The sequence below is a fragment of the Sander vitreus genome, chromosome 6 (assembly GCF_031162955.1).
Source record: "Sander vitreus isolate 19-12246 chromosome 6, sanVit1, whole genome shotgun sequence".
Lineage (NCBI taxonomy): Eukaryota > Metazoa > Chordata > Actinopteri > Perciformes > Percidae > Sander > Sander vitreus.
This window is the reverse complement of record NC_135860.1, coordinates 7740706-7768043: the sequence shown is the minus strand read 5'-3', so window position 1 is coordinate 7768043 and position 27338 is coordinate 7740706. Positions and strand designations below refer to the sequence as shown.

General features: G+C 41.4%; 1 protein-coding gene across 2 annotated transcripts in view; it reads right to left on the bottom strand.

The window, feature by feature from the left end:
• gramd1a (GRAM domain containing 1A) overlaps nucleotides 1–26608 on the bottom strand; it is a 34309-nt gene extending 7701 nt beyond the window's left edge. Inside the window, exons 1-16 of one of the 2 annotated variants that reach the window (XM_078252315.1) lie at nucleotides 25817–25903; nucleotides 23392–24502; nucleotides 16292–16520; nucleotides 15324–15344; nucleotides 15012–15096; nucleotides 14693–14796; nucleotides 14394–14489; nucleotides 13998–14078; nucleotides 12992–13110; nucleotides 10516–10819; nucleotides 8765–8918; nucleotides 7595–7741; nucleotides 5026–5147; nucleotides 4044–4186; nucleotides 1902–2005; nucleotides 128–358 (exon numbers count right to left, since the gene is read on the bottom strand). In XM_078252315.1, coding sequence (XP_078108441.1) covers nucleotides 128–358; nucleotides 1902–2005; nucleotides 4044–4186; nucleotides 5026–5147; nucleotides 7595–7741; nucleotides 8765–8918; nucleotides 10516–10819; nucleotides 12992–13110; nucleotides 13998–14078; nucleotides 14394–14489; nucleotides 14693–14796; nucleotides 15012–15096; nucleotides 15324–15344; nucleotides 16292–16520; nucleotides 23392–23861 — 2410 coding nt within the window. In that variant the 5' untranslated portion in view covers nucleotides 23862–24502; nucleotides 25817–25903. Of the gene's footprint in view, nucleotides 1–127; nucleotides 359–1901; nucleotides 2006–4043; nucleotides 4187–5025; nucleotides 5148–7594; nucleotides 7742–8764; nucleotides 8919–10515; nucleotides 10820–12991; nucleotides 13111–13997; nucleotides 14079–14393; nucleotides 14490–14692; nucleotides 14797–15011; nucleotides 15097–15323; nucleotides 15345–16291; nucleotides 16521–23391; nucleotides 24503–25816 lie in introns of both variants that reach the window. The other variant, XM_078252316.1, reaches the window with a different exon arrangement.
• Between the last annotated feature and the right edge of the window lie 730 nt (nucleotides 26609–27338).

Here is a 27338-nt window from a genome sequence, read left to right as displayed (position 1 = left end):
GGGTAGTATTGCACAGAAGATTGATTCAGGCTTTTTGTTTTGCTAGAGAGCATGAGCTTCAACTTTGGTGGCAAAGATTGAAAGTCCCAAAACTGACTTCTCAACAACTGTATCCTGGCTGACTTACTGGCGTCTCTCCTGTCCCTCTCCTCTCCGACTCCTCTGTCCCCTCGGTCTCCGCTGCCCATGCCTCCTCCCTCTCTCTCTCGCTCCTTGTCGCCCTGCCGTCGAGAGCAGGTGCGTTTGCGGCGGCGCAGGGCCGGTGGGGTCTTGGCAGCGTCTGCGCCCACTGCTTCGCCTGTGGTAACCACGGAAACCTCCGTCTGCATTAGCGTCTCCAGCTTGCTCACCTCGCTCTCTGCATGTGGGAAAGTAAATTGATGGAGGAATTGAAATACACAGGAAAGTCAGGTGAAGGGACAAATACTGGCTCTCTTTCCAAACTGTCCCAAAATGTCCTAAACATGGCTAATAGCCAATCGGAACACATTTTGAGGAAAGTAGTAAGTATGTCAGTCTCAAAGTGTATCAAGTACAGTACAAAATCCTAAAAACTTGGTTCCATTCTTGGTATTTTATTCTTTGACCAGACATTGCTTTATTAGGTAATATTTTTAGATCATTTTAAGTATGTGTGGGTATTGTGGGCAAAGTTCTTGTATGACTGTGTAAAAACAATAAACATGTTTAAAAGGAACATACTGACTTATTGGGACTTCAGCTTATTCACCGTAACCCCCAGAGTTAGACAAGTCCATACATACCCTTCTCATCTCTGTGCGTGTTGTAACTCTGACGCCCCCAGCGCTAGCTTAGCCTACGTGTTCCTATTTACATGTTGTGAGTTGTATAGTCACAGCAAATACAAATAACAAGGTCATATGAGACACAGCCGTCTTCTAACCGTATACAAACTGGGAACTATTTTCTCTTCTTGGGCGGAGTGATTTGCTAGCAGCACCTGAAGCCCTGTGGTGAGGAGCAGAGAGTTCGCCTGGAGTTCACTCAGAGTTGGAGTAATAGAGTCAACAATTACTAGATAGTAAAAGCATAGTGACCTTGTTATTTGTACACCCTGTGACTATACAAATTACAACATGTAAATAGGAACATCTTGGCGTTATTTTGTCACTTATTCGGAGCAGTAGGCTAGTTGGAACCGGTTACCTCCAGGATCTGTGCTAGGCTAAGCTAGCGCTGGGGGCTTCAGACAGAGTTACAACACGCACGGAGATAAGAAGGGTATGTATGGACTTGTCTAACTCTGGGGGTTACGGTGTGTTCCTTTAAAAAAATCTATTAAGTATGCATATATTTTAACTTCAAAAGTTTAACAACTGGATATACAATTGTTCATTCTGCACAATACAGCTAAAGTCAAGTGAAGTAACAATAAGCAGAACACATGTTGGAGTGAAGGGGGAATTTAAATACAAATCAAGCTATCAAAAATCATTTTGGTATTGATAGTGAAGCTCAGGTAGTGTTCTAACCACCATTCCTAGTTTTTAAATGCCTTGATCTGTCAAAATAGAAAAGGTTTATCAGTCAAATCTAAATACACATAAACCATGGACCACGTGAACAGACTCTCATCATCCATTTATGTTGAAAAGAGAAAGTAGGAGTGACTCTCATAAGCATAATTAATAGGGATCCATGATGCCTGCAAACATATTCAGGCTACAACACACAAAACGGACAATAGGAAGTGATCTTGTGTCTGCAACTTGAAACTGTGCATTTGGCTTTTGTGTCAAGAGTGTGCAGTTTACGCAGTTTCACTTTACTTTTGTTAAGTTATTTACAAAAGGGAAACAAGACTGAATATAGGTCAGTTCAGTGTCCACGCGCTGTGTGTATACAGAGATAAACTGAAAGAGGCCAAGCATGTGACTCACCCATATGTCTGTAGTACTCCTCAATGCCGCTCCAGGTGTTCTTTTCAATCAATGCTTTAACCAGGCTCCACGGCTGCTTCCTGTAGCAGATGTCTGAGGAAACTCTGGGCAGAGGACAAGCAAACAAAACCTGCTTAAAAACACATCTAGACAATCTAATGTGTTTACAAAAAAAAAGACTTTCATGTTTTTCATAAGGACAATTCAACCTGCTCTATTTTGCTCTGGCATTAAATCAGTACTCCAGGACTTTAACCAGCAACCCTCCGGTTCCCAACCCAACTCCCTACGGACTGAGCTACTGCCAACCAAAATTACCCTAAAAACCTTTACACAGAATGGATTGCACTCAGTGGGAAAAGGCTCCAAATAAAGAAAACTACTGAAAGAGCTCCTGAGAAGCAGACATTAGGGGCTTTCCGACCGGAGGGATTTTTGCAGTTCTTAGAACTAAACGTTCCTAGAACACTTTTTTCGTCGTGTTCCAACAGAAGAAATTTGGGGATTTTTAAGTTCCTCTGGCCGCAGTAGCGTACTTTTTTAGCTCCTACTTCAGAGCAGGGTCTTTTCCCTTTTCCTAGGTGTACTTGATTGGTCGAACTTATAAGTCACGCCCACTGCCAACTCGGAACTTGCAGACAGAGCAACAACCAACAACGGGACATTTTTAACAATTTTCACCATCTTATTCATCATTACATTCACTTCTGACGTTTTAGGCGAGAAATTAACTGTTTAGATTTCGAATACAGGCATGTCTTGCGAAAATTGATGCCGAATTGACAATTTGCTTCAAAGTTTTCGGAGTTGAGACCCTCCATGAAGTGAGGTGACAGCCAGCAAGCGCCTGCCCCGGCCTCTAGCTCGTCGCTCGGCCAGTCTTGCTCAGACACCTCGCTGTAAGCTGGAGGTCTCTCAGACCGCTCTCGTAAATAAGAGGCTTTTATTTCGCCGTTGACGGTTCGTTTGTTTAAATATCACATAACACATGTCCATCAAAAGATTAACGGGAACCTGACCTGGATTAACTGTCTTTTTGGGGGTTAAACTCCACAAGCGTGTCCTGCGGCTCGCCGACACACACACACACACACACACACACGATTTTGGGGGAGAGTAGTTCTTAGAACTGCTTAGAAGTGTACTTTTCCTCTAAAAAGTACAAGTACTATCCGGTCGGAAAGCACCTATTGAGTTGTCAAAGCCCTTACTTAAATGAAACATGTCTTGCAGCCTCATAATAGTCTATTGAGGCTATTTTCAGTGAATAAACTTCTGTCTGCCTTTTTCTTTTCTCTATGCGATTGTTAAACGCCGGTGCAAAATACCAAGAAAGACACCCTTGCTCTTTGATCGTGAGATGCTGACATACATTGACCCACTGTACTTGTACTGGAAATATGCTGATGTGCCATGAAGTCAATTAATTAAATACAATACGTTTGGCCAGTAATGTCTGCAGAAGTGAGAAAAGAAAAGGTCAAGCAAAAAGGCTTGGAAATAAAAGCAATATCACCAGTATGTGTTTATTGTTAGGAATGACAAAGGGAAAGAAAGCTCTGATGGGATTAACTCATGAGAGTTTCTGGTCCCCATGCTGAGGGACTTAACCACCACCAACTACAGTTTGCATCATATTTTATGTGTCAACATCTCTCTCTCTCTCTGGTTTGACTTTAGTGTTGCACTGAAGTGCAAAAGGAAGAGAAATGCTCTTCAAGTCATACCCCACTGGTGTTACTAGCTTCTATAACGTGGTGCTGCTCTTTATCTTCATATCGTGTTTAGTAAAAAAAGAATCATTATTATTATTATTAACATCATCATCTGCCTTCTCTTCCCTTTATCTAGCCTGTGAATTATCAACTGTAATATCAAAAATAAAAAGAAACTTTGAGTCAAAGAAAGAAAGTACAACATCTGTGCCAACAGTTGTTTAGTCCAGCACACATAAGAAAAGCATATCTTGAATATAGTCAACACTTCAGTAACAGTCATGAAATAGACAAACTCTCATAGGAAAGCAAAGCATTCAACATGAGAGGAGAGTATGGTTTTCAGATGTGGCTCTTCTGTTTTGACTGTGGTTTTCAAATCCCTTCCACAGTGATTACCCCAATAAGACAACAAAAACAAACCTACCTGAGCCGACTCTTGTGCTTGTTGATGGAGGTGAGGCAGTATCTGTGGACAGTGTAGAAGTAGTCCTGGTAGGGGATGCCTGAGGTGATGACCTCCGAGTCCACCACGAAGCACTCGCCCCGGGCGCTGCTCTTATGCAACGTCTGGAAGCAGGTGGTAAAGTGGAGGTGCATAGTTAATGGTATGCAAACTTTGGTTTCCTCTGATACATAACAAATGCATACTACTGACAGACATGTCTGCTAGCTATGGCTTCTTAGGCTGAATTAACTGCTGTAAAAGGCACCAGTATGCTTCATCAAAATGGCTTGTTGCTCCCCCACACACATCGGAACTGGCAGAGCTGTGTACGACAATTTCTGTAACTTTCTGAAACAATCTGACGATCACGCCCACTTCACACTATGATTAGCCAGCTGTGTAGAGGTGAGAAAGTAAGCAGGGTTTGAACGTCTCTCTAAAACTATTTGTCACTTTTCATGTGAACACCCGATTGAAACACTATGAATGTCTTCCAGGAGAGACTGTCTGAAAATGTGCGCCGTTACTCCCCATGATGACACTATTTCACAGCCTTCAGTCTCTGTGCGTTTCTGTTCTGTAGTCAGTGTAATTACATTTTTACAACAAAAAACATGTTACATTTTTGAGCAAAAAACACAACAATATATACAACAATCGCACAACATTTCACCAGTTTTCGTTCTGTTTAAATGTGGTTGTAGTATAGCATCGCAGCAAGAACTAAGTGCCAGAATCTGAAAACAAAGATAAATCTAAATGCTTTGAAGGGAAAAAAACCTGAAGGACTTATGAAGTTATAGTTTTAATTGTATTGCGGCAATGATTTGGTCTGAGCAGATGTTACATTATGATATAAACAAGCACAGTGTTTCTATATCAGTTATTTACCTTTAGAAAAGCCTGTGTGCCAATGGGCTAAATAATTAAACTATTTAGCTGGTGTTTGTCAAGGACTGACCTGTGTCTCCACCACAGGAGCAGTCTTAGGGCCAAGGGGGTTGTTGAGTGCGATGGTGTAGCTAAGCACACGGCTGGTACTCCCACTGCTGCTGTCGTGCTGCCATTCACCCACCGATAGGTCTAAGAGAGAGAGAGAGAGAAAAGAGACCGAGAACATGAGCAAATCAAGAGAGCACAAGATGTAAAAAGTCCCATGTGATTTTGTGAAAATAAGAAAGGACAAGGCAGCTTTTTGTATAGCGAGGTTATAGAATAGAGTTTGAGTAGAATAAAGAGAGGTTGAGAATTTAATAAATCAAAAGGAGAAAGACCAAGAGAGCCAGAGGGGTTGAAATGAGAGAGAGAGAGAGAGAGAGAGAGAGAGAGAGAGAGAGAGAGAGAGAGAGAGAGATCCACACTCCTTCAAAAAAAAGAAAAAGAAGAAAGAAATGCCCCAATTAGAGCTACACAATGTTCCCAAGCGGGTTCGGCTTCCAACTGGGGTAGCCACTGGCCAAATCAACTCCACGGCCTCACTTCTGTCTTCATTTAAACTACTACAGAACAAAGTACACACAGCGGTTATGCAAAGATGACCTTAAGTATCAGTCTCTCAAATAAAAAGAAATGCTGTAAAGTCACAAAGCAGGGCATGAAAATACAGAGTGGCAAGGAAAATAAGAACCAGTAAGGGAGGGTGGTTAACACAGCGTAAACAGCTAGTGTGGCCCTCTCATTAGTGGCACAATCTAGTGGGCTACAGCATGTCTTTCGGAGATGGGGGGGGGGTACTTCACTACATTTGTATTTATCAGCTGGACGGATTAGTACTACAGCTGCTTCATACGAGCAACAAAACTTTTTAGAAAGGAAACATCATCAAAAACATGTTTCCACCGATTAAAAGATGACAAGTTGAGGTTTTTGCAGGTGTATTTTTTGTGTTCTACTGGATAACTAATAGAGCCAGACAGATATAATGGCGTGCAGATATTAGGCATTTTCCAAACTATCGGTATCGGCATTTATAATGGCCGATAAATTAATATTTAAAAAATAAAATAAAACGGAGGAAACACCCTTCAACCGTGTTATGAGTGTTGGCGTTGCATAGTTTGTCGACCAGAGGGCACTCTACAACGTCCCTGTTGGCAACGCTTTGATTTTTTTTTTTTATTGTTCAAAGGACTTTTAAGTTTCATATCTTAAGTTTGTATTTTATATAGCACTGTCAGCATTAACGAGTTAATCACGATGCGATTAAGGGCCAAGCATAATGCGTTAATTTTTCATGTGGCAACTAACTGCAGACCTGTCAGCATCGTAGAAGACTCGGGTCTTAATACTACGGTTGGCATGTTCTGACCCGTCTTATTCATTGCCGTTGAGGGGGACAGTAGTTTCACGCATACACAGCCTGTACGACACGGAGAAAGCAGCCCAACTGGAACTGCTACAAAGTGCAAACGCTGTCTCATTAACCGGTGATCACTCAACGTCAGTGAGTAATCAAAATTATTTAGGAGTTACTGCACACTATATTGACTCTAGATTCAAATGTGTGACTAGATTCACACATTTTCTTCTGTTTACTGTAAATAAATAATAAACAAATACAAATCTTAAAGTCAACTTCATAAAGTAACTTTCTTTGCATTCATTTCATTCCCAATCAAGATAGACTGGTAAGAATGGCTTTCCATTGTTAATATGTACTTAAAAACTGTTCTGAAATGCAAAATAATAGAATTTTAATCATGTGCTAAAACATGTGATTAATCGCAATTAACTACAGAAATTCAGCGATTAATCGCGATTAAGAAAAAATTAATCGTTTGACAGCCCTAATTTTTATACATTTTATTTATCAGAACTTTAATATATTTTGATGTTCCTCTGCTCTGTTGTGACAATAAAACAACACATTATCATATTATTTTAGTGAGGACTCATAAATAACTACAAATAACTAATGTAAGGGAAATCTGTTTATGTTTTGTAACGCGTTTATGGATATATTTTTTTTAAATATATATTGGCCGACATATCGGAATATTGGATTTTTAAATTACCAAATATTTGTATCGATATCGGCCTTAAAAATCCTTTATCGGCCAGGCTCTAACAACTAACAATGTGGCAACAACACAAACAGATGTTTGCAGTGCACCAAATATCCCAGTACCAACATTAACAGCAAACATCAGGTTCCAGGGACAGTCACAAAGAATGAGTAAGTGTCTTTTATTTTACTGACAGCAGCCTCAGTAGTTCAGTAAACAGCAGAGCAACAACAAACAATGAGCTCCAACTGTCACCGTTTGAACAGGAAAAACTTGCTCTCTTGCACAAATTAAAACAAGTTAATGCAAGTTCTGTGTTCTAGGCAATGTAAGAAGATCACATCATTATCAAAGCTAAACACAGTTCCACAGCATGAGAAAGAGCTCACAGAGATCTTTCAAACACAGGTTAAATGACCCAAAACAAAAAGTACCTTAATATTCCGACCTTAAAAACCAATGAGAGTTGTTTGGCCATAAAGAAAATGGTTTTGACCATTTCATATTTGTGTGTGTTTTACCTACCAGTAAAGTGTCGCTGGGAGAAGAGGTGCTGGATGAAGTGGGTGTCAGCAGAGAACAGCAGGTCATGCAGCTTGTCTACACTCATGCGGACCGCCGCGTTGATGTGCAGCCGCCCACTCAGGTCAGCGCAGAACGACTCCACCTCACCTAAAAGTCGAGAAGAAAACAGAAATGATTAACCTTCTTTAGATTTGATTTTGAATCGATATTTGTGGTTAAACATTTATCCCCGTTTTTGTCCTGAGTTATAAATCCTGTGCTCGTTCTAGAAATGCATTAAAAAAAAAAAAAAAAAACTTTTGCTATTGTATGTAAACATTAAGACTCGTTGCTTGCATGCGTTTGTTTTAAAAGGTACATTTGACACTTTAATAATCACACTTACTCTAGCCGTGATTAGGATTTCATTGCCAAATGAATTCAGGGGAATGGGTGAAGAAGGCCCACTGAGTTTCTGGTTTACACATTAACATCTGCTAATAAATATGCTATCTGTACTTAAACCTCCAGTCAATCATATCACAATCTTGTCATCTTGGAGGCAATTTTAGGTTAATCATATGACAATCTGCCAAAAAAAACCTGCATCACTTCCAAAGGACTTATTTATTTATTTAAGAACAGATTCACCCAGAGCAGTAAATCAATCCAAGTTAATTTTTGAAAAATCCTTCCCTGCAATTACTGTGGAAGGAAGAAGAGGTGGAAGCAATGAAAGAGAAACACATGCATCGTTCACAGAGAACAGGAGGAAGGGGAAATAGAATTATAATTACTGTTAACACCATTTATCAGATCAGATTAAAGCTAACAACCTTAACTGAGCACAGTAAATTAAGAGGGCACTACATGTACAGAGAATAGAGTTTCAAAATAGTATAACAGCATAAAATCCCATGAGTTTAAAAGTCCTTGAAGTAGTTTTTTTAAAGCACCGGTGCCCTGATCTGATAGTACCTTGGCTGCAAGTTCAGAACAAATGAGTGTAGCGTTTTCCCTGATTTGTAGTTCACTCAATTAAAAAGGACATAGTTAAAATTAAATAACACAATGTTTTAAAGAAAAAGAAAGAAAAGTATGTATTCTAATGTAATCTTCATATAATTCACACTTTTTTTTTTAAATCACACTGGGTTCTTGGGGTGGTTTGTTCACCAAAACAACACTCACTCTCTTCTTGCGTGTCAGAGGAGTTGCTGGGATCTGTGGGCAGTTCCTCATCGTTGGTGATGTCCAATGAGGAGAGGTTTCCCAGACTGGTGGTTGGCGGGAGCAGCATGTGATTGGCTGACTCGGACAGGCTGTCCACACCCTCTTCCAGATTCTGATGCAGTCAGGGGGAAGGAAAACGCACACAAGAGAGTTAGCAAGGAGGTTTGTAGGGAAATCACCCCATTGTCATATGATTTGAGAGGAAAGAGGCCTCAGCTGAGCTCGTGTTGACGCGGCAGACATGCCAATGCAGCTGTGCAATTAATGTGAAACCGCAGACAGTCAACACAGCACTCCATTTATTCACTTTAGCTTGGCCTTGATCTGTCCGTAGATCAAGACTGCAGGGAAAACTATCAAAGCTGTTTTTGAGCAGAACTGATTGGACATAGAACCAACCGGAGCAACAACATATCATCCACATCCTTACTTAAATGCATCCTGTATTTCTTGTCTGGTATTTTTGATCTTTGTATTTGTATTTCCCTTTGTATTTATATTTTGTGTTTATCCACTGCATTATTTTTGCCTTCTTTAAGCATTGTAGCTGTGTTTTAAAGGTGCTATACAAACATGCCTTTATTTATCACAAAATTATCACAGACAGGGCCAGATTTGTATCAACGCTTTACTAAGTCCCAAATCTTCTAGAAGGGTCACGTCTGTAGTCCTTTAAGAGCCAGTGAATAGTTGATGAAGGAGAACAACTCCAGCAGATTAAAGTAGTACATCAATGTGTGTGTAAAATGAAACTACTAAGCACTATTAATGCTAGCTTGTACTGGATATGTTGGAAAGTGTACAATTCAAATTTGTTAATCATATACAACATAAATCACAGCTGGCTAGATACCAGTTTTTACTTGCTATCACACTGACATTACACTAACACAGATTCCACCACATCTGTCAGTTGAACATTGATTACACTGCATACAAATATATTGTAGGTTTAGAGTTTGTTTTTGCACAATGAGAAAAAAAAAAAAGCTGATTTTCAGTCAAAAAGTTGCAGAAGACAATAGCTGCTACGTTAGCTAACTTCATGTCACAACAACACACCCGTAAATTGTTACACAAATAATTACACTATATGTGCACCTGCTGCAGTTTATTAGACTGTTGTGACTCCAGCTGGTTAGCTGGCTCTGGCTATATAGTGAACACAGCGGTCACATCTACGTGAGGGACAGACTGAAAAGAAGACTCTGCACATGGATCTGAGCTCTCGGCTTGAGTTTGTTGACGAGGTATTATCTTTGGTTATGAGATGTGAAGCCAAGGGACTCAACGGAGCAGTGTGTGGATTCTACTTAATTCAGTCCATCCTGGCCATGCTGCTAATGCTAGCTAGTCAGATGTCTGCAAACGTCAGGCTGCTGTCTTGAAACACAAATAGCAGGAGCAGATGAATTAGTGAGCAGACTTTTCTGAACTGTCTGTGATAAATCCGATTATTAAAGTGGACATCTCTACTCTAAGCATTTGATACTGACAGTCCACAGCTCTAAACCTGTAGTTTCTGAATATGCATAATGTTGACAGCCTTGCAGCTGGTGCAGGTCTTTTACAGTTCTTGCTCAATTGTCTTGCACGTGAAGTAATAAAAAATAAGACAGAGTAGATCAGACTGATGAGATCAGAGTATGCATTCATTGATGACTAGCTTTTGCAATGTTGCATGTGTGTATGTACAGAAGAACACTCACAAAGGAAGCAGCAGTAGAAGCCGGAGCAGAGGCGTTGGTGGGAGTCGTGGATGGCAGCGAACTGTGGGAGCTGGGCGGGCTGGGTTCGAGGGGGTCAGAGCTGAGTCTGCGTCCAGACGACGAAGGCACCTCTATGGGCAGACAGGAGGCAGAGGAAGGGAGAGAGGAGCCTGCGAGGTTGGTAGCTGAGGGAGCTCTGGCTAGACTGCAGGGCACCAGGGGAGGGGGAGAGCTGCCCGTAGAGGGAACCGACACTGAGCTCAGGTCTAGTAGGTCTGTAACTGACATGGACTCGTCTCCTGGCCTGGGATACACAGGGAGAGGAAGCGAGAGTGCGTGAGACAGAGACACATACAGAGAAAGTCTGTGAGAGAAAGACACAGAAAGAGCCAAGTGCTACTTAGAGCTTGTTAGAAATAGTTGTTAGCAATCTTTAACCAACCAGGCATTTAATGCAATAGTTAAGCTAGCTGACATAAAAAAAACACTAGTTCATAAAACTTGAATAGGTTCTGCTTAAAAAAAAATCTCACAAAAAACTCCTGAGTCTTGAGGATCCGCTTGTTTGATTAAAGAAAGAGCTAACTAACCCCCAATTTCCACCAACTGCGGATTAGGTTTCCATTAAAGTCAACGTGTGTATTTCCACTGACTGCGGAACGGCTGAGGAACAGCTGCGTTCCGACTCCGTCCCAGCTCCAGCGATCCGCAGCCCTCCGGAGCAGATACGCAGAGCTTCTATTTTTGACGATGCCCGAGAGCTCCGCAGCAATTCAGCCCAGGGCAGATTGTGCGGGACAGGAAGTCATATGAAATAAATAAAATACACTGTGCTCACGGCGGATCATATTTCCCTGCACTACACCTTGAAAACATCATAATGGGCGGAGACAGGTCTTGAAGTCAGCACAGAGTTGTTTCCCCTCTATTCCTCTGGATGGAAACAAACTGATGTTGGTTTTGTGGTTCTGTAGAAACTACATCCTGTTTTATCGCTAGGGCTGTAGCGATACACTAATCTCACGAAACGCGATATTCAGCTCGCGATACGATATATATATCACGATATTTAGCCAACGATACGATTCGATATAATTCGATACACTTACATTATTTTCTGAAAGATTTAAAGGGGACAGTGATTTTGAGTGTTCCATTTGCTTGGATTTAATTAATTGAACTGAAAACTAAAAACATCAATTACACAATATATGTCTCTGACTGGACAGAGAGTCTACAGCTTGCAAATGCTGAACAAATTGAATCAAAGATGTGTTGAGAAAATTAGTTCCATTTATTGAAAGCTTACAAGCCTTTGAAAAGTAAATAAAGTGCAGTATTGCAATTAACAATGGAGAGTTAAAAACTGCAGCAAGTGGCCTGTTCTGAACAGTTTCTTTGACAGCTTTTTTAGCTTGACACTGAACATATGAGGTAGCCAGTCTAGCCACCAGGTAAGTAAACATAGTACCATGGCTTCTCCTCAGAACACACCGAAGAAACGGCGACTTGAGCATACGCTCTGCACGTGCGCGAAACGTAATACGTCTCCATAGCAGCAGGCGGCGCTGCTCTGTATTGTTTCCATTAACAGTCTGATTGTTTCCCAGAAAATGAAAACCGGCAGCTGATTGGACAAACGCGTCACGTGGTTCTTTTTCCTCCGGAAATTCACAGCCAGACTGTCATGGCAATATCGATTTATATCGCAGAATCGATAAAATTGCTCAGCCTTATATATCGCGTGATCATACGCGAATTCGCGAGATTTCGTGGGTCCTCGTGACTTCAGCTGTCAGTCATGGACGCAGCCGTTCCGCAAAAAATACGGACCTGGTGGGTATAGAAGGACGGTGGAGCACAGAGCCGACACGCAGCGGAGCCGTTCCGCAGCCGTTCCGCAGTTGGTGAAAATTGCGGGTAAGCCCTCAAGCTTCATGTACGTCGTTGTCGTATGTAGTTGTCTGGTGGTATTTGCACATACATGTAACTTGAGAACCTGATGATGATGATCGTTTTCTCTACTGCTTTTTCTGTTTTAACAAGTAAACACAGTAATATTACACATTTTTCCATCCCTTTTGTTATACTAGTAAGGTATTTATTTACATAAATGATGCTTAAATGTCAGTGATAGTAAACAAAGTTCCCAGCGCTAGCAAAGGAAGAGACATGATGTTGGCTGATGTCACTTCTTGTTGAGTCTAGCTAATATAATAATAATAATAATAATAATAATAATAATAATAATAATAATAATAATAATATTAACAAATAAAATAAGCGTATTCCTGCCCTAGCCAACACAATTGTTTACTTCAAAAATGTTAACTCAACACAGAAAGAAATTACCAATTACACATGACCCTCACACAAACTACTTACTCTTTCAGTCAGTGTGTTAACATGCCTGCACACATACAAATAGAATGCACTGCACCATATATTAGCATGGTTTTACACAGGAAACACTCACAGTAGGCCGTTCATGTGTTCGGTGGTGGGGGAGACATAGTCGTCATCTTCACTAGTGAGGCCCAGTTCAGTGCCGTAACACTGGTGTACGATGTGCCAGAGCTCTTTGGGGGATAGAGACTGTAAAATAACCACAAATATTCTTATTCAGTAGTTAATTAGGATCAAATTAAAATGGCTGATAACCGATGGGAGACAACCCCACAGCCACTTCATTATCAGGATAATTTTTCACAGCAGACATTTTGACTTGTCATAGTAGGAAAAGCACAGCTGAAATTGATAACCTTAACGATGGCTCAATTCCATCAAGTGTCCCAGTAAGCTATGTCAGTGAGTCAGCACGCACCATACCAGGGCCTCTCCTAAGTGGAATGCAGCCATCATTAATGGTTTTGAATACACCTGTGCTTTTCCTACTATGACATGTCAACATGTCTGCTGTGAAAAAGGTCTATACAATGACTAAATTCACAACCTATCAGATTTATCTTTTTTATGACATTAAAATAGTCAATCAACTTATTTTTGGTCTTTTTTGTTGTCAGACTTTGAAAATTGTTGCCTTAAGATAGACCATGTTGAATTTTGCCGATCTCCATTATGACAAATGATGAACTGAATCCATCCTATCAGCAAGTAAGTAGGTTTTAAGTTAACATCTCTGATTCTAATCACACTAAAGCATTTGATAATTGTTCTTGGCATTGATTTCATGTTTTATTTGACAGCCTTTTACAGGTGAAACATTAAGTCATTGTCTCATGTCACTGTCTGTTGCCATGGGCTTTAATACTAAACTGCTGTGTTTCTGCACCAGTGCTGTCCAACTAAATGTCTATATTCAAATGCAGCAAATAACAGTGATTTAAACTGTTCTCCCAAGCCTGTGTTTGAGGCCATCTCTTGCTTGTTGACACTGTGTTCTATTCTAAGATGATAACTACTAGTCGTGTCACACCAGGCAGCAGCATAAACCGGCAGGAGGGTGGGTGAGGAGACTGTACCTTTTCCAACAGTGCGTTCTGCCACAGACGGAAAATCATCATGAAGCTGCGATCCCTTGCTCCAAAAGACGTGAAGAAGTGCTGGACAGGAAGAAAGAAAGAATAAAAATGTCATTTGACTGATGGTTTCCCTCTGTTGGGATGTTTACTTTGTTACACTCAGTGGAGATAAAGTTAACTCAGCTCATTTCATACTGCTTCACTAGCAAAAACGGATAATTTGAAGTAAACAGTATCAACAGCTAACACTTGTCATGCTTTTGTAGCAGCAACTAAACTGTAAAGGATAAAGAATCATGTGTCAATACACTACAGAAATGTGCTTTTGGACTAAAATTAGAAGTCTTCAGTTCTTTGAAAATGGGCCCAAAGTAGTTCATTCTGCTCGAGTCTGACCTTCTCATTGTCAGTGCTGATCTGGATGGCGTTTGGGATGAGCTTGGCAGTCTTCTCCTTGGTCATAGAGGTCACGTCTTTCAGCAGGATAGTGATCTGTACAGGGGAGGAGAAAGATTTATTGTGTGTATGCTTCAGAGTGTATTTCTGTGCACAATACTCTTATCTCAACAAGGGCCTGAGCCTATCTATATTGATCTGCAAACAAGTGCATTTAAAAAGGAATTCTTATCTGACTGCAGGTGTGACATTAACTAGGTTGCGCGTGCAAATGTGTACACAGTGTGTCCATGACTTACAGTGGTTTCCCAGCGGAAGATGTTACTGTAGAAACAGAGCCAATTCTCTGACAGATAAAGGCGGCCCTGAAGCAATATGTCCTTCTGCAGAGCGCAAGAGTAGTCTGAGGAAAGGAACAGGAAAAGAAAAGAGGTCAATTAAAATTAGAGAAACCGGCTTGTATCACAATTCAAGAGGTTATTTTTAAATTAAGGGGGTCTGATGTTGATGTATTTCGTCTTTGTGAGTGTGTGTGGTGCCACAGGGGTGGCTCGCTCCACATTAGCTCAGCACACACAGAGTTTTAACTTTGACGCCTACAGTATGTGTCTCACCCACCCACTATAAGTCGCTCCGTGTCAGGAAGTTTCTTAAAGAGTTTACGAAAATCCTCGTTCCGCTGTTTGTATGTAGGACTGAGAACCTTGAGGACAGGAAAGAGAACATGTTATTTCACTTCACAACTAGCCAGCACATCAGGGCTAGGCTGGAATGTTTGGCTTAATATCTAAAAGATTAACAGTTTTTCCATTGATAAGCATTTTACTTGGTAACTAGTTCCACTCAACTGGAACTTAAACAGACAAACCTCAGCAAAGTCATGTAGCCTGAGTGGAAATGTGGAATGAGTGTTTGTTAATGTGTACTTACATTGTACCAGCTCTGCATTTTCTGTAAAGAAAAGAACAGCATATTTAGTAGTGAACCGTATTAAAATTTCTCTTCAACAATAAAAAGATCAGAGTATAAACTGATATTCATACAGGTATGGAAAATCTATCAGCAAACGTTTGGTAAAGTAACACACTTCAAAATCTGTATGCATGTGATACCGCCAGTCCAGGCCCACAAGCTAAGCCTGTTTCATGTAACCTTGAGGTTTTGCAGTTTTCAGCACTTCTCCATTTAAAAAAAAGGTGCGTGTCAGTGACCATCTGTCATGAACAGTCATTAGTATCATTAGTAACAAGCTGTTCTTTTCACAACAATGAGCCTGAGATAAAAGAGATGTGAAAGCTTGTATGAAACCCTCAGGCACACAGAACTACAGGAACTGGCTTGGTAAACTGACAGAGAGCAAACACACCAACATTTTAAAGTCCACTGACAGAAACACTCAGCACTGTAACAGCTCACACGGCTAAAATGGAAGGTAACGGTTATATATATGTGTGTGTGTGTGTGTGGGGGGGGTGAAGTAGAATGCAATTTCCCCTAAAACTTCAGACTAATTGAAAAATCTGTTAGAATGATGCCTTCATGTGCAACTTTGTTTGTTAACTTGTTATTAAATGTTTTAGATCAAACTGTGCAAAGTCATCATGGAAATGGTTTGAGTCTTTAAGACACACCACAAGATTGCAGAATAAATAGTCGTGGTATATTATCATGTCATTGCGATCCCATGAAAGAGATTTGAGTCTTCTACACAAACACATAAAGCTTACATAGCAATCATACTGTATATTGAACTGGAACACTGGTAGAAAAGTTCTTGCCTTTAGCCTCACCTCTCCATATCTGCATAGCTACAGACCTCTTGCCAGCAGTAGATTTAGAAATTAAGCTTAGCACCCATCTATAACATATCACCTTGATCAGCGGATATTGTGAGTTACCTTGGCATTGCGGCTGAAGTGGCGAGAAGCAAGTGGATAGGCGGATGTGAGGGAGGAGGCAGAGGGTATGGAAGGCAGAGGGCTATCTGAACCTCCTCCTCCTCCTCCACCAACACTGCTCTTCTCTCCTCCTCCCCCCTCGCTCTCACTGGCCCTGCCTCCCCCGAGGACCCTGCGCCGCAGGGAGGGAGAGCTGCCGGGGGTGCTACGTGGAGAGTTACTGGCCGTACTGGAGAAAAACAAATGACACAGAGAGAGATTTAACTCAGAGGACAGAGAGAAGGAAACTCTTTCATATTTAATTTCAAAATTAAAGGCTGCAGGCGTTTCCTATTTGATAATAGCATGCCATCTCAAACTGCCCATTGAAGACCAAAGAAAAAACCATGTACAGCCAGTTTGATCAGCTGAACTTTGACTGGTACAGCAGCCAGACAGTCAGGGTATTTAAAGCCTTTCAGTAATGGGACTTAAGACTGTCCAATCAAGAAGTGTTACTACACAACCCAAGACCCCATATTTTCCCTTAGAATTACACTACCAGGAATATCATGAACTTCAGAGGGTTTGAGCTGTAATTTACAGATCTGACCTTTTTAGGACTAAAACGCACCATTAGACAGGTGCAGAAAAAGGCTGCACAGTTGTCTTGACTTTGAAGTAACAGGATGGTCAGGACTCGATTAGTCAATTGACAGAAATGTGATCAATAACAACTATGACAATCGACTAAAAAGGCCTTAACAATTTCAAGACAACTATTTACTTATGATTGCCATTGGTTTTATTTTACATTTGATATGCTTTACACTTTAAAGATGGAGTCTGCAATTCTAATCCAATACACTTTGTCAAAGTCAGCGAATATCTCTTCCCTCTCCCGCGTCCTCGCCCACGAGGAACAGAGCTATACCAGGATAACAAAATGTAAATAAGATCGGATATATTACTTTGCCAACTTGGTATACATATATGAATTTGTTTGGGTGTTGAATTCAAATAACAATCTTTCTCTAGAAATTCTGACTCCACCTTTAACAACAACATAATGGTTCAGACTCTAGTGTCCTCATCAGGGACATCCTACTGCTGCCAAAACATTTGCATTTAATGTTCAGGCCAGTGACACGTGTAAATGACTATATTTACGCCACAGCACAGTTTCCATGGTTTCACCTCATTCCTCTGTAAGTGAAACAACCGCCACTATCACTATTAGTCATCTTAGAAATTTGCCTCTGTCTTTTAAACACAAACACACATAATGGTTTACCACTGTCCATTCCCTTATCCCGAGCAGACACCTTGAATCAGATGTTACTGCCCAAGTGCTTGCTTTATGTAAGTAAACCCTACACATAAGATAGCCTCCAACTTGATGAGTGCTCTGCTCACTTACTCAACAGTATGCTGCAGTGGCTGCTTCTGGGCTATGATGATGATTTTTGTACCAATTCCCTTCCTGAGTTATGCTGCTAGTGGTGAATCCCCCAGTTTTTTTTCTCTCTCTAGCCCAACTGGAGTCTTAACTAGACTGAGTGGTGATAGGCCGGAGTTGGGCAAAAAAAAAGCTTCTCTAAAAAGTGGTGACGGAGAAGAGGATGCAGTCCAAGTTGGTCAACAGCTTGTACAACTGTTCACACCCCCTCCACAACATGCTGGTTGAGAAAAGGAGAGACTCCTACCACCAAGGTGTCTAACCAAGCAGCACAGGAGATCATTCCTAGTGGTGGCCATCAAACTTTTTAACTCATCCCCCTGTCCTAGGGCCGCTGAAGTCCTTCTGGACTCACTAACTGTAACTGTACTTACAATTGCATTGTCTGTAACTCAACACATCTTTTGTAATAACCTCAATATTGCACACTGTGCTGCTGTCAGTGACAGAAGCTGGAGAGAGAAAGGGGGATTCAAAATGATCACCTCGCACAGTCGGGCAGCAGGTTGCTGTAAAGAGGCTTGTTGTGCGCAACGGTAAGTAAATGCGACTGAGTGTGACCATGATGTGAAACTGTCAGCATGTGTTTACAACCCGTCAACAGCACAAGTGTAAAAGGCTAACCGGCAGCATAATTCGACCCAATTTTCAATACGAACCTCTGGTACTCTCTGGTGCAGTTAACCTTAACGAATAATAAAGAGAAGCGAGCTAAAAAAAGATGAGCTAATGGGACAGCTAGCACACCGGTCCAGCTACCCAAAACAATCCAGTCCAGTTACACTAGCTATATAACTGGGCAAACACGTAAGAAACTGAACAACGCCAAATATGATAATAAATACGAATTATACAATTCGTTAAAATCATGAAGCACTCGATTGTACAAGGGTGGAGGCTGCTATGGTCAGTGAAATGGGGTGGAGGTGTTTGGGGGGGCTTTACCGTTAGTAACGTTAGAATGAATGAGCACCGACAGCATGAACATAAACATACAGCTAGCTATCAGTTTACAGCTAATACCAGAATGTGGCTGCACACCTCTGTTTTCTATGCCTGTCCCTCCCATGTTATTAGTGGGATTTGCAAAGCCGTGAGTCATCTGACCACGACAAACATCCATGGACGGTATATGAGGACCACCGACATATCACTGCATAGCATGTATGCTATTCATTACACTAGAGGAGACTCTTTTGCCACTTACTCGAACATGTCATGAGGCGTTTGCGATCCAACTGATATCCACAAGAACACTCACACGCTGCTGCTCACTATTGTATCAATATGGTGTTTCTGGTGCGTGTGTGTGTGTATGTGTGTATGCCGCTAAAGCAAGCCAGACGCTACAGGGGTGTATGTCCGCTCTTCTGCCTTGTTTTCATCGCTTAGTCTCGGGGTAGAAATGCGCCCATCGTCCACCGTCCAGCGGTCGGATGTTATTTTCTCATTGTTGCCGACCTCCCCTGCATTTTGCAGCCAGGTACCGGACGGACCGCTGCTCTTTATGCCGTTAGCAGGATCCGGTAACGGGCTGCAGTCTCTGCGTCCATCCGTAATCCCCTTTGCAACAAGGGAGAGGGTGGGTGGAGGGAGGTAGGGAAGAGGAGGAGGCGGCTCCATGTGTTGAGTGAGGCCTTGCTTTTTTTTAAAAGTGAGGTGGTGCGGGGAACCGATAAGGAAGATAAGGCATAGTCAAAACTGAGGGGGTTTATCTGAATTCAGAGGGACCAGTACCGCACAGACAACAGGTCACAAATCACATTTACTAACATAGTTATCTTTGCAATGGATGCCTTTTTTAGCATGTGAAATCCTGACTTTTGCAGGCTCTGTAAGCTTCTTTTATTCATAACCAAACAGATGACCAAAACAAGCTTGAGCAATTAAATTCTCAGATTCATATGTGAGGATCTGTAGCATTTCCAACACAGGTACTGCAAGTTTTAAGATACTTAGATTGATCCTCATGAGTAAACAATTAAGTGTAATATATTTGATAATTGGTGTATGCCATTTTTAAGCAGAAGTTCCAAAATCCCAATGGTTCCGACACCTCACATGTAGATAAATGCCTTTCTTATTCCTCTGTGATAGTGATTTAAATCTCTTTTGATTTTGGACTGTTGGTTGGATAAAATAAGCAGTTTGAAACAGGGCAACTGTCATAGGAACGTTTGAGAATTATTCAAGAACATACTGGGCAGATTATACAGCCCTATTTCAGTCTATATGTTCCAGAAATGAAAATGTCTAAAATATAAAAAGGGATGTTATTAGATTGCTTATTACTTGGGATGAAATACCTTCACACTGTCAGATGGAAGTAAAAAAAACACACACACACAAAAAACAGGTTAAACATGACTAGCATTGTAAATACATAGACCATGGCTGCCTGTGGTGAATCCACCTGGCCATAGCCCAGAGCCCATGCAATCCCTTAACCCTCAATCTCTCAGTCCATCCCTCTGGATTAGAGTCCACATCATAATCCAGGCTGGGCTGAGCTAGGCCAACATCTCCACCATTCAGTCTCCCTCTGTGTAATCTGTTTTTCTGAGGTTCGCCAATGGCCTATAATGATGGCGCGGAGCTTCATGGGCTGGGTGGAAATTGAGGAAGGGGCAAGACAGACACTGAATGGAGTTTAGAAAAATAGCCGAATAAATGTTCAGGAGTTGGGTATACACGATGTAAAGGTGCTTCTTGTATGCCTTTTCCTTTCTGCCAACAGAAAATGTCTTATTTCAACAGAGCAAGATAAAGGACAGAACAATATCTTCTGGCTAATCAGGAGATTGTAGCTTCTGGCATAAACACAGTGCAGAATCCAAAGAGTCTAGGGTAAACACAATCCATAATATAAAAGAAACCACTAAATAAAAGATCATTACCAAAAAAAACAGGTTCAAAGTAAATACAATGGAGCTGGCCATGAGATACTGACCAGCAACAGTGAAATAAACTCTAGAAGAAAGTCTGAAATCAGGTCCACAAGTGGATTGATAATCAGACAGAGTGAATGTAAACACACTCAACTGAATTTAGACTAAACTTTATGTAGACTACGTGAACCAGGAAAAGTCAAAGCTGAACCGATACAGTGTGGCAGGAAAATAAAGAGAGGTCACACTTACAATCAATCGCAATCAGTCAGCGGGTCACTGTGTTGGAGATTTACATAGAACATACAAAGATATTGACCGTTTCATCAGTGCCCTTGTACTGCGAGTAGTCACACTAGCAGATTTGTCATTTCTGGCCAAGGTCAAGAAGAAAGATATTTGGGTTGAATTAGATGTTCTCAAATAAAATGCCTCAATTGACTAAGGTGGAAACTGACAGGCACAGAAGATACAACTAAAAACACAGGAAAACCATTTAAGCCACCTCTGACATCTCATTTGTTTAGAAGCTACAGCCACACAAGCTTAGCAACTAAGATCTTTTGGTGTCCTCTCTGAATCCTATCACTGCTATGGGCGCCATCCTTTGAGGCAGCCCACTCACTCGGACATTTCTCCATACATAATGCATGCGTCTAGGACCTGTTTGTGCCTGTATTTGGGCCTATGTGCGTGAATATTCTGTATATAACAACAGAGTGAAAAAATGTAATTGCCCCTTGCGGGATTAATGAAGTATACCGTCCTACTTCTTCTTCTGATACATCTTCTATGGATACTCTTCCTTTAGTAATTTGCTGTGCAACAATCTGTCTAAGGTGCCTTTTATAGCAGGCCTGGTTTTAAGGCATGATATACATATAGGCCCTGTTCAGACAGTACATCTTTCAGACCAATACTGTAACAGTCCGAATAGGTCAACAGGGGTCTTTAGACCTGGCCTTGCAGTGTTTAAAGTAGATCGGAGACTGCTTTATTTAAAAGTTAGAACACAAGTTTCTATAATACTTATAAAATCACTATATGGTAACTATAGAATTATTACAAGACTACCAAGACTATGTAGTACACACTGGCAGGACCTCCTTTTCTCAACCATAATTCCTGCTCTTCTCAATACCAAACGATATTTGAAAATGATCATAGACTGTGAGCTGCTGCAATAAGTTTCTATAAGGAAGACAAATGAAGAACTCGTAATGGCATGCCTTGTCCACACTGACATGATGAGATTCAATGAACTGATCGAGTCAATGATGAGAAGATTTACTTTAGACTGTTCACAACGACTCTTCAATGCATCTCGAGTGGCATTTGTGTCAGCTTTCCACTGTTAAACACGAAAAATAAACATTTGCCATAAGGCCGCATGGCAGCACAGCAGCTCGCCTTTGGGGAAGATGTTACAGTCTTGTCCAAGTTGTTTGAAAAGTGTAAATCAACTGTGTCTGGAGAGCCTGTCATGCTGTACAAATACTTCAGTCAAAGTCCTCAGTGTGGTTTTCTTGCAATCATTTATTTAAATTTGAAGCAGGATTGGATGACCAAAGATTAATTTTAGTGCCAAGTGTGAATAGGGTTATTTATTTCTTTCCGCGTTTATCTGATTTATGGATTACTTGAATATTTGAATATTTTTGAGTTGTGGACAAACAAAGAAATTTGAGGACGTCATCTTGGGCGTTGGAATACACTGATCAACATTTTTCAGAGTTTTATCAACAGTGAAAATAATCGTTAGTTGCAGCCCTAAACTGTGTCAATAAAAGTAGGTGTAAATAAAGAGGACAAGGGCACAGCTGTTCATATGGAGCACAAGAGAGGATCACCCTCTGCAGTGGTCCCCGGAACCTCCCCTGATTGGGCTCGCGTGACATCATCAGACTAAGAGCCTGTTCCCATTGGCTGAAAGTGATGTCATGCTTCAGAGGAAGGATAAATGGCGCATGAACCCCGCCTCCAGCTCCCTGTGACCCAGCTCTGTTCTTCTTCATTGCCACAACAGCCGTCTCACTTTCTTTGTTTACAGTATAAATAACCTTGCCGTTCTCTTATTTTATCAGGTCATCCTTCTTTAAAGCGTATACTATTCTTTTAAAATAACAATCAATTGCAGGGCATACTGTATGAAGTATGTATGTTTTCTTAGTTCAGAATAGCAAGGACATTTATTGTACATCACTGAAACTCAACCACCCAAGCGTGGCCTGCTTTTTTTATATAACGTCATAGTGTACCATGAATCAACTCAACATAGTCAGGATTTTAACGGTGTAATCTGTTCTCAATAGTTTTAGCCATTAGCTAATTAACTCCACCCTGATCCAAAATAGTTGACCTTCTGTAGCATTTGAGAAAAGTCGACTAAGCGTAAATCTGTCAGATGTACGGCTTTTTTATTCCCAACCAACAAGCACAAATGAGAGGCTACTCACTCCAGTCAGTCATTGCTGCCAAATCTGGCCTCAGAAGGCCTGAATGCAAATTGGCTGAGGTTTTACAAAGCCGATTGCGTGGAATACCCATGAGACAGTCAAACATAGTGCTGACGGTGTGGTTGCTCTGCTTAAGCCACTGAACCTTATGAGGTGCTGGTGCTGTAAGATGAGTGAGCCCATCCTCAAAGAGAAAACTGTCAACTGAATGAAGGAAGGAAGGAATGCGGCACACTAGCGCTTTATTTCATTATTTCTTTCATCATAATTTCTTTAATCTTTGGCTGGTTTATTTAGGGATGACTCCAGCACACTAACCTGCAGCTCTCCCAGTCAGTCTCTCTGCTGAGCAGGCTCCTGAGGGACCAACGGGAGCGCCGGCTGGGAGAGGGACTATGAGACCAGGAGCGAGACGGCGGCAGGAGGTGGTCCTGTGATGGGCTGTCCTGACCTTGCTCTTCCCCCTCTCTCTGACTGGCCACAGAGGGAGAGGGTGAGGGGCTGCGATGTCGAATGGTGCCCTTCTCTGCAGTTTCCTCTTTTACAATATGCGGTGTTTTGCACCATTGTCGCTTAGGAGTGCAGCATTGCTCTTCCTCATTACATTTCCTGGTTCGGGTCCTGCTGCGGTGGGATCGACCATGGCGGCTAGAGCGTGAAGGTCTGGGGCTAGGTGAGCGAGACCAGGACTCTGTATCAGAGGATGGTGGCAGGATAGTCAGCGTTGGAACCGGAATGGGCTGAGCCAGAGTGATGCCTTCTAGTCCCACCGGAGAGGACATAGTCATCTTCAAAGCTTTTCAGTCAAATCAAGGGCACCAACAAGGGCTTGTTGCATTTTTAAAGTTAAGATTGACCCATGATGACAGACCAAGATGGTCTAGTCATGCTTGTGTTTGATTTATTTTAGATACAGGATGGGTAAACACAATAAACAGTCCCTCCGGGCAAATCAACTCTGACATAAAGTAACACTATCCTAAAGTAAAACTGATTCAGTAGTCTCCATATTTTCTGTGAGGTGTTGGGTAAGTAAACATTTCCCAAGAGATAAAACCGCTTTTCACAAGTCAACACCGTTATAGATGTGCAAACGATGCAACAGGAAGCTGGGAGGGGGTGTGTCACATAATTTCACAGGCCTTCTTAATTTGTGTTCATTGGGCAATCCATTTCCAGTTGTTCAATCTGGATTTATGTTGGTAAAGAGTGACTTAATGCTCCGTCGTCCCTTTTCTGTGTTAAGCTTATGAGCTTCACCCCTTCCTCCTCAGCACCTCTTGCACTGTCTGGTGTCACTCTCTTTCTTCAGTATTCCCCTGCTCTCTTCCCTTTGGCAGACTTCAAGCCTGCATTTGGAATAATCAGGCTCATCTTTGCATGAGATGAAGTCTCAGACAAAGACAGATCTGTGTCTGGAAGTAGCTACCTGAGGAGTGACAAGAGCAGAAACTTTGCATTCAAAAAGGCAGGCCTACATCTGACTTACTGCAACTTTTCAAAAATGTTTTTACCACAAAAACAAATGACTGCAAGACCAGGGCTATTGCTGTCTGGTCTTTGATACTGTCTGCTTTGCCAGTTCTGGGAATATGAGGTATCATATTCTATGAATTACTGTTCCCATTAGAGGGCCGATCAATAGAATGTATGTGTGTGTATGTGTGTATATATATATAGCACGTGTATTTTTTTGCATAGGTTTGGAGAATTGATAATCACTATAGCTCCATATTTTAAGATTTTCTCCCTTCAAGTAACTCAGAAATAGCCAAAACTGGGTGAACATGGGACCGGCTGACTCACACCAGTCACTGTGCATTTATCAGTGGACAGGAATAAACACCAAGAGAAAAACTGAACCCCTGTGTGTCGCACGGAAAGCCCATACAGTTCAGTCGCTGGGCAAAATAGCAGGTACTCCATCCAAGAACATGAATTTCCAAACCTTGGAGTTACAAAAACACAGCTGGTCCTAAAACAGTCCACAAAGAACAACACACGATCTCACACAGCAACTGTCGGACACTGTAGCAGACACAGACAACACCTTTTTGAAAATACATAGTTCATACAGCTCATAACATTGACTAATTGCCACTATAAGCTATCAAGGTCATAACTACATAAAACACATACTGCAGATGTGTCCTGCAACAGGGAAGGATTGTGTGTGTATGTCACTCCATTGTTTGCCTTCAAAGCAGACACTTCCAAGGCAAGGGCCAAGCACGTCCGACAGTATTTGCTGTGATCTGTTTGAACAAGACCAATCTTGGCATAGATTTGTTTGTCCACAGTAATCCACCATAATCCCCGTGCAGCCTTCACTCTTTGGTCCACACAAGTATGATCGTTTTTGCCATTAAACACAGGCCACGTCAAGATATAATCGCACAACACTACACACGGACCACAGCCATTTCAGACGCGGAACACTACGGCACAAACAAGCAAATACATGTCTGCAGTGTGAAGCAAGTGTTGAAGAACAGCTGCTCTTCTGATATCAAGTCCATTACTCAACATTGTTGTTGCTCTGTTCATTTTGGCTTAAGAAACGCAGCACTTGAATGAACTGCAGTTATGTGAAACGCCGCAAACCACTGATATCTGTTGGCACGACTTTATTGCGTGCAGTTAAACACAGAAGAATAACAGGCTTTCAGAATGAAATCGGGTTTAATATAATTGCACAGAATAAAACGCTGCAGCCTGGGAAGACTAAAGTTGGAACTCCTACCTCCCATTGGATGAGTTTCCTCCGTTTCTGTTATCTTGCTCGGCTTCGAAAACAAGCCGAGCGACTGTGCGGGAAGTAATGTTAAAATCCACTTTTTCACAGGAACACATCAACATTCTTAGCTGCGTAAAGACGCATCTGCCGGCTGCAGCTAACAGTTAGCCTTTAGCCAGCTAACGCTAAACACAGCCAAGTAATAGCGACCTTAGTCCCCCGGCCTCTGAAGGCCGACAGCTCACAAAAGATGACTATCTGGCTAGAAGGCTTTAACTTCCAGCAGATAAAGTACCACGCCGACGTCTTTCATTTTCCCTTTTATACGCCCCGGTACAAAACACTGTTATTAAACTAAATGTAAAGCTAACAACCAAAGTTAGCTTAGCATTAATGGCGTACTAACTTGGTTTTAAAGTAACAGACAATAGTTTTTTGTGTCGAAAAGTGAAAAAGGAACGCCAGTCGCTCGGCCGAGTAGGTGGGGGGTAACGAGAAGTCTCATCTTGAAAAGTATTGTCCCTGCTACGTATTTTTATACGACATAAATCCACGAACACTCCAAATATCGGCATTCTACATATTATAAAAACAAAAACACGTTTATTAATATGTAATCAAATGTACACAACCATCAGCAAATCAAAACGGCCACCCCTCAGACAAACTTTGTGGTACAGTCCGGGAAAATAACTGTCCAGAGGATGTGGCGAGAGAAGAAGGGAAGCGTTTACATCAAACAACCAAAAAACAGCGAACGTTTGCACAATATTACGATTAAGTTAAAACAAATCGACCACGTTGCATGCATGAACTGGGCCTGCAGTTACAGAGAAACAAATGAAGCAGTCCCATACAGTTTCGGTTATTGTATTTTCGTAGGAAAGCCACCACAACAGGTTTTCTCAGTACACGATGAGCAACAAGACCTACAGGTAAATCCACAGATTTCAGAGTTAATTTGAAGGGAGCTGATTATGTGACCAAAATGAACGAACAGAAACATTGCGACCCCTTGTGTCTAAAACGGTTATGTGCAGTCATTATTTGCAGCCTGATAACTCATCATTTACCTCACTAAATTGCAATTAAACTGTATGTGAGGTTTGTGAGTCCTTATTAGGCAGAGTTCCCTTTAAAAAAAAGTAATTGATTATGGAACTTTTTAGCAGCAACAAAAAGGCAGTGTGGCATAGTGTGTATGGCAAATAGGCATATTCATCTCACCCCTCTCCTCCTGCAGCAGCATCGCTTCATATGGTGTCATGAACTATTATAGGATGCAGCATGTAAGAGATTGGATATCTTCTCCTCCAGGACATACACAGTAAACAAGGCCAATGATCAAGTCACCTTGTCTGATGCTGAAACAAATAACATACAATTACATGACTGAAATGCTGTAGATTTGAGGTAATTCTTTTCATTGTTGATTTATTTTTCAGATTAATTGGGGAAATAATTGCAACATTTCCAATTAATTGAGAAAATTATGATTTGTGTTAATGGTAAAACATGTCCATCAAGG